This window comes from Pelophylax lessonae, assembly GCF_965119305.1.
Source record: "Pelophylax lessonae genome assembly, chromosome: 6".
NCBI lineage: Eukaryota > Metazoa > Chordata > Amphibia > Anura > Ranidae > Pelophylax > Pelophylax lessonae.
In genome coordinates, this window is record NC_138773.1 from 212,066,748 (window position 1) to 212,083,798 (window position 17,051).

The 17,051-nt window shown below is 45.2% G+C and overlaps 1 protein-coding gene across 2 annotated transcripts in view; it reads left to right on the plus strand.

The window, feature by feature from the left end:
* Window positions 1-1,903, plus strand: part of LOC309557909 (ras-related protein Rab-5B-like) — an 88,616-nt gene extending 86,713 nt beyond the window's left edge. For both annotated transcript variants that reach the window (XM_082260772.1, XM_082260773.1), the window contains one exon: window positions 882-1,903. In XM_082260772.1, the coding sequence (XP_082116898.1) occupies window positions 882-994 (113 nt within the window). In that variant the 3' untranslated portion in view covers window positions 995-1,903. The remainder of the gene's footprint in view (window positions 1-881) is intronic.
* Window positions 1,904-17,051: the final 15,148 nt, after the last annotated feature.

A 17,051-nucleotide genomic window follows, 5' to 3' on the forward strand; every position in this document is an offset into this window, starting at 1 on the left:
GTACCTACACTGGAAAGCTGCAGTATAATACATGTTTGTAGAGTTCACGTGTACTTTTTTTTCAAATGCTCCTGAATAGATCTTTGGGGAAAGATAAGTTCTATCAGTAGCGGCTGGTGCATTGAGGGCGCAGGGGCGCTGCCCCCTTTATCCATGCGTCCGGCCCCCTAATCTACATGCAGGGCACCGAAGTTTGGATTTCAATGGGTTTTTTTTTTTAAGCAAGTGATTAGAGCCAGAGGCTCTAATAGGCTTCAAAAAAGGGTGGGCTCGGGGCCCAGAGCACTGCACCCCGAGCCCACCCAGTTGTGTGACAATAGTGAATGAATATTCGCTATTATCACACGGATCCTCCTCCCAGCCAATCAGGAAGCGGGTCCTGAGATCCGTTTCCCGATTGGGCGAAAGGAGAGGCCATGCTATTGGCCAAGGAGGAGGAGAAGGGAGGAGACGCAAGGAAAGCCGCCGCCGCCTGCTCTCCACTTCAGTCCAGGGTGAGTGAGCCGGCGACTGGGGGGAGGGTATGGTGTGCAAGCGAGCTGGTGTGGTCCGGGTGGGGGGGGGGGGGGTGGGGGGGTGGCCATGGAGCACCAGCCGCCATTCAGGCAGTTCTATTATTTAAAGCTGTCAGATTTTCCCTTCTATACTACATTATAAGGATTAGTGGTAATGTCTATTTGCTGTAAGCAACAAGAATTGCGCTTTCTTCAGACATATTTGTGTCTGTGGCCCCTGGTTATCTGTAGGAGTAAGTACAATGAGTATCAGGGTGGTAGCTCCTACAACTGAGTTGCTTCTTATGATCTATAACTTGCATCTGACACCTGATCCTTTTAAAAGGCTTTTTTTATATAAATTTTGTCTGTTCTCACTTTCTATAGCAAAGAAAATGCCGAAATCTGATGCCCAGAATCCAACCCACGCTGCCCGCAACAGAGGGGTAAATCTGCAGGGCTCGGATCAGCAACCCAGAAGCGGGTGCTGCAGCAATTGATTGAACACACTGCAAGAACAAACGCCTTCTGTATGCATTTTCTACACAAATTATTGTGAACACTGGTTAGGATGCTGCCTCCTATTTTCTACAGCTGGTGGGAATTTATTTGGCTTAATTTTTTTTCTTTTCATCGTAGTGTTACAAATGAGAAACCACAAAATTATAAAACAAAAAAAAAACATAAAACACTCCCATCTTCAAAAGAAAAAAAAAAGAAACCTGAAGCAAGCCACGGTTGATGATATTTGCAGTAGTTGGTTACCATGCTGCAGGTCTAACAATATGAAATGACTTATGCTTTTCATTGAGCGAGTCCCAATGACTGTTAAAATCCTACTATTGCAAGTTTAAATCTTAAGAGCGTACAGCCACGTTTGGCCTGAACTCTGTATCTCTGTCGAGAATATACCGTTTGGGGCAGTATTATTCAAGCACTTAAAGGATTATCTGCTTATGACTGAACTTGGTCTGATATAAAGGTGTTAAACTCTTCAGCAGACATGAGATTTCTATAAAGCCGATAAGACTGCATTTTTTTTTTTAACCTCTACCAACACTGTGCGTGCAAAAACCTCCACCTATCCGAAGACCTAATGCATTAAGACTCTTGACATCTCCAACATGGCTGTTCTGTTACTTGGATGTGATTGGTTCTCCTACTTCCCAGATGAACAAAGCACTGTGGATCTGTTGCACTTTACCTTCCATCCATTTCTGTCTACCCTGAAAACACTTTTCAACTGCCTGCGTGTACCTTATTTCCCTCATATTGTAAAAAAGAACAACTTCAAAAAAGCGATAGAACATGCTCTGAATAAATCTTTTGTATTTGCACCTTCAGATAATGTTTTACTTGAATCCTAAAATATTGATTTTTAATGTAACATTAAAGCAAAGTGAATCAAACATTTGCTGTGTTTATTTAGATTCGTTATAGGGTCCAGAATTAAGGTTTGAGTAAACCAAAACTGAGTATGCCATGCCCTATAATTAAAGCGGAGTTCCAGCCTCAAAATCGAAAAATCAATTTTGGGCCATCCGCTTGCTGAGTGCAACCTGCAAAAGAAATGGATACTGGCGATTTTTTTTTTTTATGGTCACTTACCTTATTATAGAAGGATATTAATATACTCACCTTCCTTCCACTTCCTCCCTCTGCGGCCGCGGCCTGCGCCGTCACTTCCCGTTTGCGATGATTCCTGGGAGCTGAATGTCATCGCTCCCAGGAGTCAATGCGCCTGCACCGGCCCCGCTCATCACTTCCGGTGGAAGCGCGGCATTCCCCGCTAAACAGCTTCTGGGCATGCCGAAAAGCTGTGCAGGGATGCCGCGCCTGCCCCCGAAGTGACGAGTGGGGCCGGTGCAGTGCATTGTGGGACTCCGACGTCACGGAAGAGGACAGGAAGAGGGACGCTGCGGCTTCAGCTGCCCACACCTGAGATGGCAGCGCTGGAGAAGAACTTTTCAAGGTAAGTATTTCTTCTTACAGATAAGTGCGACCCGGGACAGTTCAGAGGCTATCCATTATGGAATGGACTAGCCCTGACTGTCCCGGGTGTATTTTTTAGCTAAAATTGACCCCCGAGGCCGGAACTCTGCTTTAACCCATTTTAACCACTTCCCATTCAGCGACGTCCCCGTACAAACCTGTAAATCGCTGAACTTTTGGTAAATGTACTGGGATGATGCCTTCAGCTGCAGACATTACCCCGGTATAGTTTTAGTTTAGTTAGAGCCAGCAGCCAGGTCTCGTGTAATAGCAGTCAGAGTAGCTTACTAGCCACTCGATTACTATTACAAGCAGCGGAATGGGGATGTCCCCCTCCCGCCACCTCCTCCCGCCCACTCTCCTGTCTCACTGGCAGACCCAGGCAACCAGCCGGCCGAAATCCGCTTTCATCAGCTGTTATATAACAGTAAACCTCAGAAAACAAGTTTACTCAGAAAACATTGGCTAAAGCATTCAAAAACACTGATCTTGGTGTGTTTAAATGCTTTTAAGTGCAGAGAAAGTGTTTAGGGTCTTATAGACCCCAGTTCTCTCCATAAAGAGCACCTGTCACGTGCCTATTGCTGTCACAAGGATGTGTACATTCCTTGTGACCGCAATAAAAGTGATAAAAAAAATGAAAGCAACTGTGTATGCAATGTAATATAAAATAAATGCAATAAATAATTTTTAATTAGCTTAAAAAAAAAAAATTATTTAAAGTAATCATCCCCCTGTGTTAGCGCACAAAGGCAAACACGTGTTGATCCCGCATGCACGCAAAGAGCGATCGTTCCACACATGTGAGTTATCACCGCGAACGTCAGATAATGGGCAGTTATTCTAGCACCAGACCTCCTCTGTAAAATTAAAGTAGTAACCTGTAAAGGCTTTTAATGCATTGCCCATGGCTAGTAAAATGTACGTTGTTTGTCGCCTTTGCAAGGGGCGCGTGCAATTTTAAAGCGTGACATTTTAGGTATCAACCTGCTCGGCGTAACATCTTTTATATTTTATTTGTGTTATGTATTGTTTTTTTTTTTTTTTTGCAATAAAATTCAAAAAAGTGTATTTTTTCCCAAAAAATTGCTTTTGAGATACCACTGTGCAAATACCATGTGCAAATTCTACCAATTTATTCTCTAGGGCCTCTGCTTTAAAAAAAAAAAATACTTAATGTTTTGGGAGTTCTAACTAATTTGTAGCAAAAAATACAGATTTCTGCATGTGAATAAAATGTGCCAGAAAAGGCCCTGACTGGAGGTGGTTGAACCAGGGTATTTGTTGTGCTCTGTATTTTAGAGTTATATTATATGCTGCCTTTTTTAAATGAATAATTCTTAAAATATTATTAAATACTGCCCAGTACACCCGGTGCTCGGTAGGTATAAACACCAAGATACCTTTATGGCTGCTGCCAGCTCCCAGCCTAAAAATTCCAGGATAGGACAATGCTCTCTGGGCAGCTTTCATGCATAGTTTAGCGTAGACAGCGCAGGGGCAAAAGGGCAGTGGTTTACCACCGGGTATATTTTTCTGTAGACCTGTGCCAAAAACAAAGGCTTAAAAAGAAAACCACATAGCAAAAATTGTAAGTGCTGAGGTCAGCAGAACTAACTGATGTTTAAATGTGTGGATTTATTAGCACTTTAATCTTTATTTATAATCTAGCCCAGTGTTTCTCAACTTTTTTTTCAGTCAAGGCACCCTTTAAAAATTACGGACAGTCTCGAGGCACCCTTTAAAAATTTTGGACAGTCTTGAGGCACCCCATTCTAAAATGTAAAAACGATTCTAATAGTTTTACATAATGCAGCAACATTCACACAAGTACTGAAGGACACCTAATGCTAGAGGTGATTTATTCTTTTAAAGCAAATACACTTTACTGGTACTGACTAGTATTCCAATGTTTCTCTTCTCCCTCAGTTTTTCTCCATCACCCAGCTCAGCTAATGTGACCCCAATGCTGATGGAGAGGGGCAGAGGAGGGTCAAACAAGAATGCTATGCAGGCAACTGACATTCTCCATATACACTGAGGATGCCATTGTTCGTCAGGATGCAGGCAGCTAGAAGGTTGTATTGGTACACAATAAAAAAACCTGTGGCTTTGTGTAACTAAAAGGCAGGCTTTATCCACATGCCGGCTTGTATTCAAATTTTTGGCAATTTTTAGACATTTTGCCAAGGCACTCCTGAAAAAACCTCAAAGCACCCCAGGGTGCCAGGGCACCCTGGTTGAAAAAGGCTGATCTAGCCAATGTAACCATGTCTATGTTAAAGAAGTGTCCAGGATAAATTATTGTTGAACTGCTGTTTCTGACTCAGCAATTACAGACATGTAAACTCAATGAGTGAGATGTTAATGCTACCCAGCAACCACTGCAACTGTGCTTACCCACCTAAGGTCCAGAAGGTTTTACCCCCCTCATGACCAGGCCATTTTTGCTATTCAGCACTGTGCTGCCTTAACTGGTAATTGCGCGTTCATGTAACATTGTACCCAAATTAAACTTTTATCATTTTTTTCACACATATAGAGCTTTCTTTTGGTGGTATTTGATCTCCACTTTTGTTTTTATTATAAAATAAATGTCAACACAGGGCTCTGGGCTGTGATTGGACACAGTCAATCAGCAGGTCCTAGCCATTAATCATTGGCCAGGACCTGCTGACAAACTCCCACTGTGTACATTCATGCCCCATACACACGTGCAGATTATCTGCAGACTTTTGTCTGCAGACTTACCTTTTCTATGTAGTGCAAGGGCCTGCCGGATTGCATACAAATTGAAAGTGTTTAGGTTTGACCTCATATAATATGGTTTTGGTAAGTCTGCAGATAATCTGCACGTGTGTATGGGGCATCACAGCAGGTGTTGGCAGGGGGTGCGTGCCCTAAACCCGGAAACAGGCAGCGATGTACCAGTCTGTATGGTCTGCAGTACATTGCGGGTGGACAGTCAGCAAGTGGTTTATGTATGTAAACACTGACAAAGAACTTCTCCTATTTTCTCCTGTTTGGTCTGTTAAATTTACAGTTCAAAGAAAGTTTATTATCTGATGAATGCCAGAAATGAAGTGACCATCTAACTTCCTGTAATGTTGCAATGAAATCTCAAACAATTTTCTCTGTAGACTATAGAATACCCCTATATTATCGAGATGAGAGGGGAGTGTTGTGTATTCCCAGAGAACACCTTAGAATGTCACTGGGGGTTTACTTTCTGACATCTGTGCTGTGTAACGTTCTTTTTCTACTCCTTTTATTACTAGCCACAGTCAAACCTTCAAGGCTTATGCCCCATACACACGTGCAGATTATCTGCAGACTTTTGTCTGCAGACTTACCAAAACCATATAATATGAGGTCAAACCTAAACACTTTCAATTTGTATGCAATCCGGCAGGCCCTTGCACTACATAGAAAAGGTAAGTCTGCAGACAATCTGCACGTGTGTACGGGGCATTATACATTGTAGTATGTGAGCGACAGCAAGGAATCTTCAAGGAGTTCTCCAATCACCATATTACTGACAAAAGGGAATGCTGTCCACTGATACAGTACCAAAATTGCTGATGAAAAGTAAAATGCTAATAAGGCATACATTTCAAGGTACCCTTTTGTTAAAGCCCAAATCCAAGCTGCTTTCAAAAGTACCCATGCAGTGCCCCCCCCCCCCCCTCCCTACTGAATGTGTTAAATGCTTGTTTGGCTATTGGGGAAAGGACTAAGTACAGGCTTGCTTCCTCCTCTTTGTGCGACCAGTCGCCCAAAGCTGCTTCATTTGCCTGCCTGGCAGGTCTCAGCTATCTGGTGTCATCATGTACAATGCAGGATCATCAGTTGTGCATTGTATGGGCGGACGGCAGAGAAGCTGAGGCCCACAACCCGGACTGTCGGACAGTGGAGGAGAGCGCTGTCTGTCAGGAAAGCAAAGAATAAGGTAAGTATTTATTTGTACTTGGGCTCTACCCTGCTAGCCAAACAAGCATTTAAAGGAGATGTACAGTCAAAGCTCGTTTGGATGTACTTCTATGGATCACAGGAGTGCAGTTCGTTTTGAACCCCTGTGACCCATTTTCAGCAGAGAGCTGGCTGAAGTCTGCTCTCTGCTGATGTCACAGAAGTCTGTCCAGGCACCGCGTCATCAAGACCACGTAGTCAGGATCTGCCAGGTGCCGACACCCGCCTCAGCCTCTCAGCGAGCCGCTGAGAGTCTGAGCCGGGCGCTCCCCGCCCCTCCACAGCCCAGCGCTCCAGTGAGTGAGGAGAGGGCAGAGCAGCAGCTCTTTGTTCGAGGAACTGACTCAGCTGACAGTCAGCAGCTCTCTGCTCCGGGAGCTGTCAGAACCGAGCAATCGGCGGTGTGTAATAGCTTGGTTCTCAATGCAGAGATGCCGGGGGATAGATGCAGCATTGGACCAATGCTGCATCCACCTAGGTAAGTATAAATTAAAAAAAAAAAAAAAACGTTTAGGTTCTCATTTAAACTGGCCATACACTATATGCATTTCATCTAGTTCCTGATGAACTGGCTGAAATTTGAAAATAGGAACAAATATTATTTTTAAAAAAGGTTGCTTTAATTAATCTTTAATGCATACCAAAGATTACCCTTCTGATCTTCATTTGACTGTAATAACACACAGTATGTACTGTTTAGAAAAAAATCTCTTTTCTCTCACGGTGTTAGCCTACAAAAAGAGATACAAACTATGTCCATTGCAGCCAACATCCTTGGAATTATACTAACTCTCCTGTCACATGCTCACATTCTTAAGACCCTGATAAGAAACTAGCGAGTCTACGCAGTTTCAGCTTTTCCCCTTGTTTACCCTAAAAGGGCCACTTCACACCAGAATAAAACACACTGCACTTACGATCTGCAGCGAATGTCAGTGTCAGCGAACGACACCCCAAATGCAGTGCTTTTGCCTGCACCAGATCCAACACGTGCATGCTGTACTTTTGGTGTGGTTCGGTGTGTTTCTAGCCCATTCAAATTAATTGGCTGAAATCGCACTGCACTCGGTTTGCATGTGAATCACACAGTAACACACTGCGCCTTCCTATGCAATTCATAGTGTAGTCCGGCCCTAAAAGTACAACTGTAATAATAACCACTTCAGCTCTGAAAGACTTTACCCCCTAAATTGCTAGAGGAACACCAATCTTTGCTGTTTCGCTCTAAAGCGCGGTTTTATGCTTCTGGAAATCGCGCGGGTAAAATGTTGGCCAACTATCTTCGGAAGAGGCAACAACAGGCTAAATTATCCTCTTTAAAGGACCCTCACACCTCTCGCACTGTCTACCACCCGTCTGAGATAGCTAATACCTTTGCTAAGTACTATACCGATCTGTATAATCTGAAGGACGATGTGGCTTCACCGCAACCGTCGGCTGAGAGTATACAGAGGTTCCTGGACAGATTGAGCCTGCCCAGGGTCTCGGAAGAGATGTTGGCGAGCTTGAATGCCCCTATTACGGAACAGGAAATTGAGATGGCTATTGGTTCTCTGCCTCCTAATAAGTCACCGGGGGCGGATGGCTTTTCAGCCGAGTATTTTAAGACCTTCGGATCTGTGGTAACGCCATACTTAGGCCGGGTGTTTAATGCCGCTATGACTAGATCTTTTTTTCCGGCAGAGATGCTTCAAGCTGTCATAGTGGCGCTGCCAAAACCGGGGAAGTCACCTGATGCTCCACAGAATTTCCGCCCCATATTCTTGCTGAATTCTGATCTGAAGCTTTATGCAAAGATTTGGGCGCAAAGACTAGCGAAGGTCACACCCTTACTAGTGCAAAGTGATCAGGTTGGATTTGTTACGGGCAGGCAGGCCCCCAATGGAACTAGACGGATGTTTGATCTCCTGTCTGTGGTGGAAAGTCGCAGGGTGCCCTCAGTGTTCCTGACGCTCGATGCGGAAAAAGCGTTTGACAGGGTTCACTGGGGGTACCTAAGGGCGACGTTATCGAATTTTGGGCTTCGGGGTCCTGTCTGCTCGGCCATTTTGGCCTTGTACACTACTCCCTCGGCTAGGGTCTTTACTAGCACAGCTATGTCTGAAACCTTTAGGATCACTAATGGCACCCGCCAGGGGTGTCCTCTATCTCCCCTGATCTTCTCCCTAGTTATGGAGCCACTGGCGGAGGCCATTCGGAGTGACCCATCCATATTGGGTGTTAGGGTGGGAGACAGGGAACATAAAATAGGGTTATTTGCAGATGACGTCATACTCACCCTGACCTCTCCGCCCTCGTCCTTGTGCAACCTGGCTAGGGTGCTGGATGAGTTCGGGGAGGTCTCGTATTACAAATTGAACACCACCAAGTCCCAGTGCCTCCCGATGTATGTCCCCTCTAGAGATCTGGAGGTGCTGAGGACAGAACATCCCTTTCAATGGGCTTCCAAGTCTTTATTATATTTGGGAATACGGTTATCATTTCCAACGGCCTCTACCTACTTGATTAATTATTCTGAACTAACTAGGATAGTGCAGCAGGATCTGTCCCACATTGCCCGACACGAATTGTCGTGGATGGGCAAGGTGGCGGCGTTTAAAATGCTGGTACTACCCAAAATTTTGTACTACTTTCGAACGATACCTATAATCGTTCCACAACCTTTCTTTAATGACATGGACAAGCAGTTTAGGAAGTTTTTGTGGAACGGGAAAGTACCCAAGATCTCCTACTCTACCCTTCGTGGGCCTAGGGGCTGGGGGGGGTGTGGGACTGCCGGATCTTAGAAGTTACCAGGCAGCGGCTCTCCTGGATCAGGCTAAGGAGTGGTGCAAACCCCACTCCGATAAGCTGTGGGTTATCATTGAGAGGGCCCTGGTGGCCAATAGAGACCTTCCCTCCCTACTAATAGCGGCTCAAACTGGGCGGAGTCTACATCTTCCTGGAGTCCCGGCCATTCAGGCTACAGTTCATGGTTGGGGGGCTCTGCGACAGGTGTCTGGTATCCCTACTCTGCCTAAAGACCTCACACTGGCCTCCTACGAATTTCTCATTCCCTCGCTGAGATGTCCCAACCCTGGTGCCCAACGCTCCCTTACCTATTCCCAGGTCCTGTCCTCCTCCACCCCCTATGGTTTTTTTTTTCTAGCACAACTACGACATTATCACCTGAAGTTCCCGGAATTGCGAGTACAGGTGCCTCAGGAGGTGTGGGAGTACCTCACTTCGGGGAAACCGAGAACAGGCGGGTTATCTTGGTTCTATAAAGTATTGACGCAACCTAAGGCCCAGTCCAAACTGAAGTGTATGGTAACTTGGGAAAGGGACCTTGATGCAGAATATTCTATTGGGGATTGGCAGGCAGCTGTACAATCCTATTTTACATATACGCACTGCACTAACCACTGGGAGGGGGCTCTTAAACTATTGCATAGGAGCTACCTTACTCCATCCAGACTGGTCCATATGTATGAGGACTCTTCAGATGCTTGCTGGAGGGAATGTGGAGCGAGGGGCACTGTACTCCATACATTTTGGGGCTGTAGGAAACTACGGAGCTACTGGGTGGCCATCTACGCCTTGGTGGCCGCGGTTACGGGGCTAAAACTGCCTATGTCGCCGTCATTGGCCCTACTGAATTTAGGCATACAGTCTGTCCCGAAAGAACATAGGTGCATTCTCTCACATATTCTAACGGCGGCTAGAATTAATGTAGCGGCGGCATGGAGGTCTACCAAAATCCCCACGGTCTATGAAGTCATCACCCGAGTGAAAGCAATTCACTCGTATGAAAAAATTTTTTTTAGCTCGGGAAATAATTTCCAAACATTCCAGCAGCAATGGAGAGGGTGGCTAGATAAATACCCTGATTGAGCACGATTACTGTTCACTTGCTTGTAAATTGGTATTGCTGATTGTTTACTGCATACAGGAGGTTTTGTTTGTTTGGACTGTCCAGTTGATAGTCTACTGGTTTTCAACTTTTGAGTGTTATCTACTTCATTCTTGTTATCTATCCTATCACAGCAGAGTCTTCAGGGGCCCGTCCTATCCCATGCTTATGGGTAGCCGGGAGGAAGAGATATAAGGTATGGGATTGGGGCACTAGGGACCCACAGACGCTTAATGTAGATTTGGCTGGGGGGGGGGGGGGGGTGGGAGCCCGGGGGGCTTGGGCACAGTATGCTCCCGAAGGGGTGCCGAGCTCCTTGGGTATCTCACCTGGGCCCTCAGGGGCACCCCGGCTGCATCGCTTGGCACGCACTTGGGGTTCCCTAAGGAATTAGCTAGAACTCTGAGGAGCTCTGTGTAATGTATGTACAAGTTGTGATATGAGCTATATTTTCTCATGTTGTATTATTTTGTCCTTTGTAATGCTAACGAAATATGTTATTGTATGTTGAAAACCTTTAATAAAAAATTATTGAAATGAAAGACTTTACCCCCTTTATGACCAGGCCATTTTTTTTTATATTTAGCACTGCGCTATCTTAAAGGATAAGTCAAATTTTTTTTTTAATACTAGTAATTTCGGTGATTAGCTATTTAAAGAGGGACAGTGATAGTGCGGCGGGAAATCTGACACTAAGTGGCACTGAGAGGGGAGGGACTAACTGCCACTTACACTAACACAGTGATCAGTGCTAATACTATGCACTGTCACTGTACTAATGACAGTGGCTGGGAAGGGGTTAACACCTAGAGCGATCAAGGGGTTAAATGTATCCTAACTTGGACACAGCAGATCACAGAGCAGGATACAGTGAAATTTTCCCTGTATCGTGTGATCACTGTGACCGATCACATTTGTAAACAAAGGCCTTTGAATAGTTTCCTGTCATAGCAATCAGCTGTGTAAGGAAACTGATTGATTTCCTACTAAAGCCTTTGGGCTGTAGAGTAAAGCAGAGTGTAAAAAAAAAATAAAACATGTTCCCCCTCCCCTTTTCCCCAGCAGTGAATTGTACTTCTGTGTTTATTGATCAGAGACACAGATTAATGCCAATGTTGGCCTGTTCACACCAGAATGCAGTGCAGGAAACCAGCATTCCCTGTGCATTTCCAGCACTGCGTTAACAAAAAAAAAGGTGTGCGATCTGCTGCGAGTGTCAATGTAATCCTAACAACCGAAGTACCGTGTGGTCTGATTACAGTGTGTTTTTAAAAGTAGTGCCTGCACTACTTTTGGTGCAATTCTGTGCGCTTTAACACCACTAAAGATAACTGGCTGAAAATTACATTGCACTGAATCACACAACAACGCAAGCCCCTTTCCTGTGTAATTCTGGTGTGAACTGGTGGGCGTGCGGGGGGAAAATCCCTGTGTACAGCCCTGGCTGCTGCCTCTGCAGATAAAAGGGGTAGAAGTTGGGAGATGGTAAAACTGTGGCTCAACCGCAATGTTTTACTACCCCCAACCGCACATGTGAACGAGCCCTAATAGTGAAGCTAGTCACAGTGTTTCTAGGCCAGTGTAGCTAGAAACACTGCTCCTGAATGCTGCCACACCAGATCAGTGCAGCCAGAAAGAGTTTTCCTGATTCTGTTCCTTACTGCCACCACACCAATGGCAATGTCACCAGAGCAGTATATGCCAGCAACAGTGTTCCTGATCACCACCATGCAAGTCCCAATGTCACCAGACCAGGGTGACCCAGCAACAGTGTTCCTAATCACCACCATGCCAGAGCAGTGTAAGCAAGCAACAGTGTTCCTGATCGCCACCACATGTGTCCCAGTTTCACCAGACCAGTGTAAGTCAGCTACAGCGTTCCTGATCACAGTCACACCAGTCCCAGTGTCACCAGACCAGTGCAGCCAACAACAGTGTTCCTAATCCCCACACACCAGTGCAGTGTTGCCCCTGCCTTATACCTGGACCAATCCTTTGACTGTTTGCTGACCATCTCTCTGCCTTCTGCCTGAGCTGTGCCATCTGCACGCCTCACTGATGACGTTCCTGTTAGACACCAGTCCCAGCCATTTCCTGCGGACCTCTGAACCACAGAAACTTTTTTGTTCATCCTTTTCCCAGCTTCCTGGCCAGTGAATATGGCATTCCTGGGGGCCGCCATGTACCAGTAGCCTAGGCTTTGTTGGCTCATAGGAACTGGGACTGCTACAGGTGACGATACACTAAGCTATATTCCCTGACCACTTGTACAGGGGCAGCTATTATAGTACAACATTTTTGATACAGTGTTGGTTGATTTCAGTGGTACACAAGTTAAAATGTTTGGCACATAATCAGTCCAAACATTGAAAAAGTCTCACATGTGGTATTGCCATACTTGGGAGCAGAATGTACGCATGGCACATCACAAGTTTTAGTCTTCAATACTGGCATTTTCCTTGCTCTGGAAATTATGTTTGCTGCTCTGGGGACCGTATGGTTTCAGGTGCTCATTATCTTCTGGCAGACCAGTTCCCTCACAATCCCCTGTGGTTCTGCTGCATTTGGGGTCTTTGTGATAGCACCCCAATGCTGAAACTTGTACCTCCTTCAATAGGCAGTAACATGAACAAATGGAAGAAGGACCTTCCGGATGAGGTTTAAAGGGCATTTCCATGTTTTTTAACCACTTTACAATCGCCTTATATATACTGCAGCAGGCAGACGCTTCTGCGCAAAACCACCGTAGGATTACGTCGGTCGCGTGCAGAGAGCTAGGGGGCACGCTCCCACCCCCGCTCATCAGCGGGGAAGCTGATGCACGGGGCAGGCAGCTCTGATTGCCGCCTGCCATCCGCGATAGTTCCCCGCTGAGAGAGAAGGACGGCTGGCTATTGTAAACACAGCTCACCGTTCTTCTCTCTGGAATAATCACAGAGCCCCTGTGATCCTTCTATATAGGATCACAGGTCTCTATGATCATTTCACAAGCCACGCCCCCCCCCACAGTTAGAAACACACCCCTAAGTACACATTTAACCCCTTGATCACCCACACTGTTAACCTCTTCCCTGCCAGTGTCATTATTACAGTAACAGTGCATAGTTTTTTGGAAATGTTATATAGCAGAATGCGAAAAATATTGTTTTTTTTTTTTTTTTCAGAATTGTCGCTCTTTTTTTGTTTATAGCGCAAAAAATAAAAATTGCCCAGGTGATCAAATACCACCAAAAGAAAGCTCTATTTGTGGGAAAAAAGAACATCAATTTTGTTTGGGTACACCAACGCACGTTCGCGCAATTGTCCGTTAACCACTTGCCGACCGCCGCAAGTAGATATACTGCGGTGGTCAGCCCCTCACAGGCAAAGTGACGTATATAAACGTCACTAGCCTGTGAGGCTCTGGGGAGAGAGCGCGCACCGCCGGAGGCGCGCTCCCGCGCGGTCACGGACCCCCCCCCCGCACGTGTGACCGGCGGACCCGATGTCCGCTGGTCACTCAGCGATCGTCGGGGGAGAGGGAGAAAGTCAGGCGGCTAGTGTAAACAAGCCGCCTGTCATTCTCCCCTGTGTAGAAACACTGATCATACGGTTCTACTATGTAGGACCGTTGATCAGTGTTCCTACAGCTCAAGCCACAGCCAATCACAGTAAGAATCACGCCCCTAGGGACACACACAGCCCCTCCCTGTCAAATAAAGTTAACCCCTTCACTACCAGTATGTTTTTACAGTAACAGTGCATATGTATAGCACTGATTACTGTAGTAATGTCACTGGTACCCCCAAAAGTGTCAAAAATGTCAGTCAGGGGTCCGATCTGTCCGCCGCAATGTCGCAGTCCCACAAAAAAAAAAAATCGCAGATCGCCGCCATTACTCGTTAAAAAAAAAAACACCAAAAATGACAGAAATCTTTCCCTTAGTAAACGCAATAACTTTTGCGCAAACCAATCAAAATACGCTTATTGTGATTTATTTTACCAAACATAGGTAGCATAAAACAAATTGGCCAAAAATTTAAAAAAAAATAGATTTTTACATTTTTTGGGGGGGGGATTTCATATAAAGAAATGTGAAAAATATTGTTATTTTTTTCAAAATAAACACTCTTCTTTTGTTTATAGCGCAAAAAATCGCACAGGTGATCAATACCACCAAAAGAAAGCTCTGTTTGTGGGGAAAAAAGGACGTAAATTTCGTTTGGATACAGCGTCGCACGACCGTGCAATTGTCCGCTAAAGTCGCACAGTGCCGAATCGCAAAAAGTGGCCCAGATGTAAGACAGCAAAATCCTCTAGTGGTAAAGTGGTTAAAATACCTTGCTTTGTAGTCCTACAAATTACCAGAATTATGTAACAAGAGTTGCTCCGTAAATGGGGTTTGCTGTAAAGTTAGCAAGCGTCAAACTTTGGGTAAATTTTGCAAAACAGTTTGAGCAGATTCAATCGACCCAATCAATAAGTACATTTTAAAAATCCATCTAGATGTACCATTGTAGTAGAACATGTACACCTGGTGCTGTTTTAAAAAAAGTTACTAAACTTTGGCTTTAAAGTGGTATTAAACCCAAAAACATAAATATAATTTATTACATCTTACCAATCATTAGATGTTATGGCTACATTCGTTTTCTTTTTGTAGGCTTATTTTTTTTCCTTTATTTGCATGAGAGTATTGGCTGTCCGGGACTCTCCCTCCTCATTGACTGAGACAGCAGCGTGGTGCCATTGGCTCCCGCTGCTGTCAATCAAAGTCAGTGAGCCAATGAGGAGAGAGGACGCACCTCCGTGTCTTAACAGACACACAGATCAGCGACTCCGCTCAGATGCCCCCATAACAAGCTTCTTGCTGTGGGGACACTCGGCAGCAGGGAGGGGCCAGGACCCCCGGCGAGGGACCCGACAAGAGGAGGATCAGGGCTGCTCTGTGCAAAACCAACTGCACAGAGCAAGGAAGTATAACATGTTTGTTATTTAAAAAAAAAAAGACTTTAATATCACTTTAACTCTGTAGACATATTCTATTCCAATATAAGGACTATATAGGAAAGGTACTTCCTGACTGGTTTTGACAACTACAATGGTATATCAATGAAGGCTTTCAATAGCATGTTTGGAATGTCCTCACACATCAAATTCATGGGAGATTTACTGCCCCTGTGATAGGACATCATATCTTGCTACAGTGGAGCATTTTCATTGAGAAAATGCTTTGAATTTGCAAAAAGACACAAGGAAGTTGGTCCACCTTAAAGTGGGAGTAAACTCCCTTGGCTAAAAATCAAAAAACGTGCTGCGCCAGAAGTGCACAAAAATAATAAGTGATTAATGAATCAACAAGTGTTATCAACAAAATATAGTGTCCATCATATGTGCTCTGATGAAACATAAATGTTCATATAAAGTGCTCCAAAGTAATGATTAGTATATCCAGGTGATGACAGGACAGCCTCAATCCCTTGTGAATCAAGCAGGAACCACCAGTGTGTGAACTCCCTCCACCAGTAAGATTGGCCTCTCACCTTGATACCAGACCCAAACGGGCCAGCATGAGCATATCAGGGGATAAACAGACTATCACAGGTAACCTCTCCAGCCTTCACCTCCGGGGGTCGCCAGGACATAAAATAAAGATAAAGCAAAGATCTAGTGCTCTCTGAATGTAAATAATGAGCTTTTATTGAGCATAAAGGGGTAACTCACATTTGTTGGGCACTCAGCCGTGCCTGCTGTTATGGCATTCAGTGTTAGAGAGTAGCACCCGAGCGATCGGCGTCAGGCACGCAGGCTCCGCCTCCCTATACGCGTTACGCCTGAAGCGTGGGCTCCGTTTGGCTTCTTCGGTCGGTTGACCCCTACCGAAGAAGCCAAACGGAGCCCACGCTTCAGGCGTAACGCGTATAGGGAGGCGGAGCCTGCGTGCCTGACGCCGATCGCTCGGGTGCTACTCTCTAACACTGAATGCCATAACAGCAGGCACGGCTGAGTGCCCAACAAATGTGAGTTACCCCTTTATGCTCAATAAAAGCTCATTATTTACATTCAGAGAGCACTAGATCTTTGCTTTATCTTTATTTTATGTCCTGGCGACCCCCGGAGGTGAAGGCTGGAGAGGTTACCTGTGATAGTCTGTTTATCCCCTGATATGCTCATGCTGGCCCGTTTGGGTCTGGTATCAAGGTGAGAGGCCAATCTTACTGGTGGAGGGAGTTCACACACTGGTGGTTCCTGCTTGATTCACAAGGGATTGAGGCTGTCCTGTCATCACCTGGATATACTAATCATTACTTTGGAGCACTTTATATGAACATTTATGTTTCATCAGAGCACATATGATGGACACTATATTTTGTTGATAACACTTGTTGATTCATTAATCACTTATTATTTTTGTGCACTTCTGGCGCAGCACGTTTTTTGATTTTTATGTTTTTGTTGTGAGGTGTGGACACAATTTGTGTATGCAGCCGGATTTATATATTGATTTATTCTAGCACATTTATACACATTTGAATTTCACTTAGTCTTGCGCTGATAGTTTTTTCACTAAACTCCCTTGGCTGATTTTTACTTATAGGTACATGCAGGGCCGTAGATAAGGGGGGGGGGGGTACTACAGGAGATGGTCGGAGACTGCAGACATACTGGAAGAGAGGGTCAGAGACTGCAGACGTACTGCAGGAGTTGGTCAGAGACTGCAGACA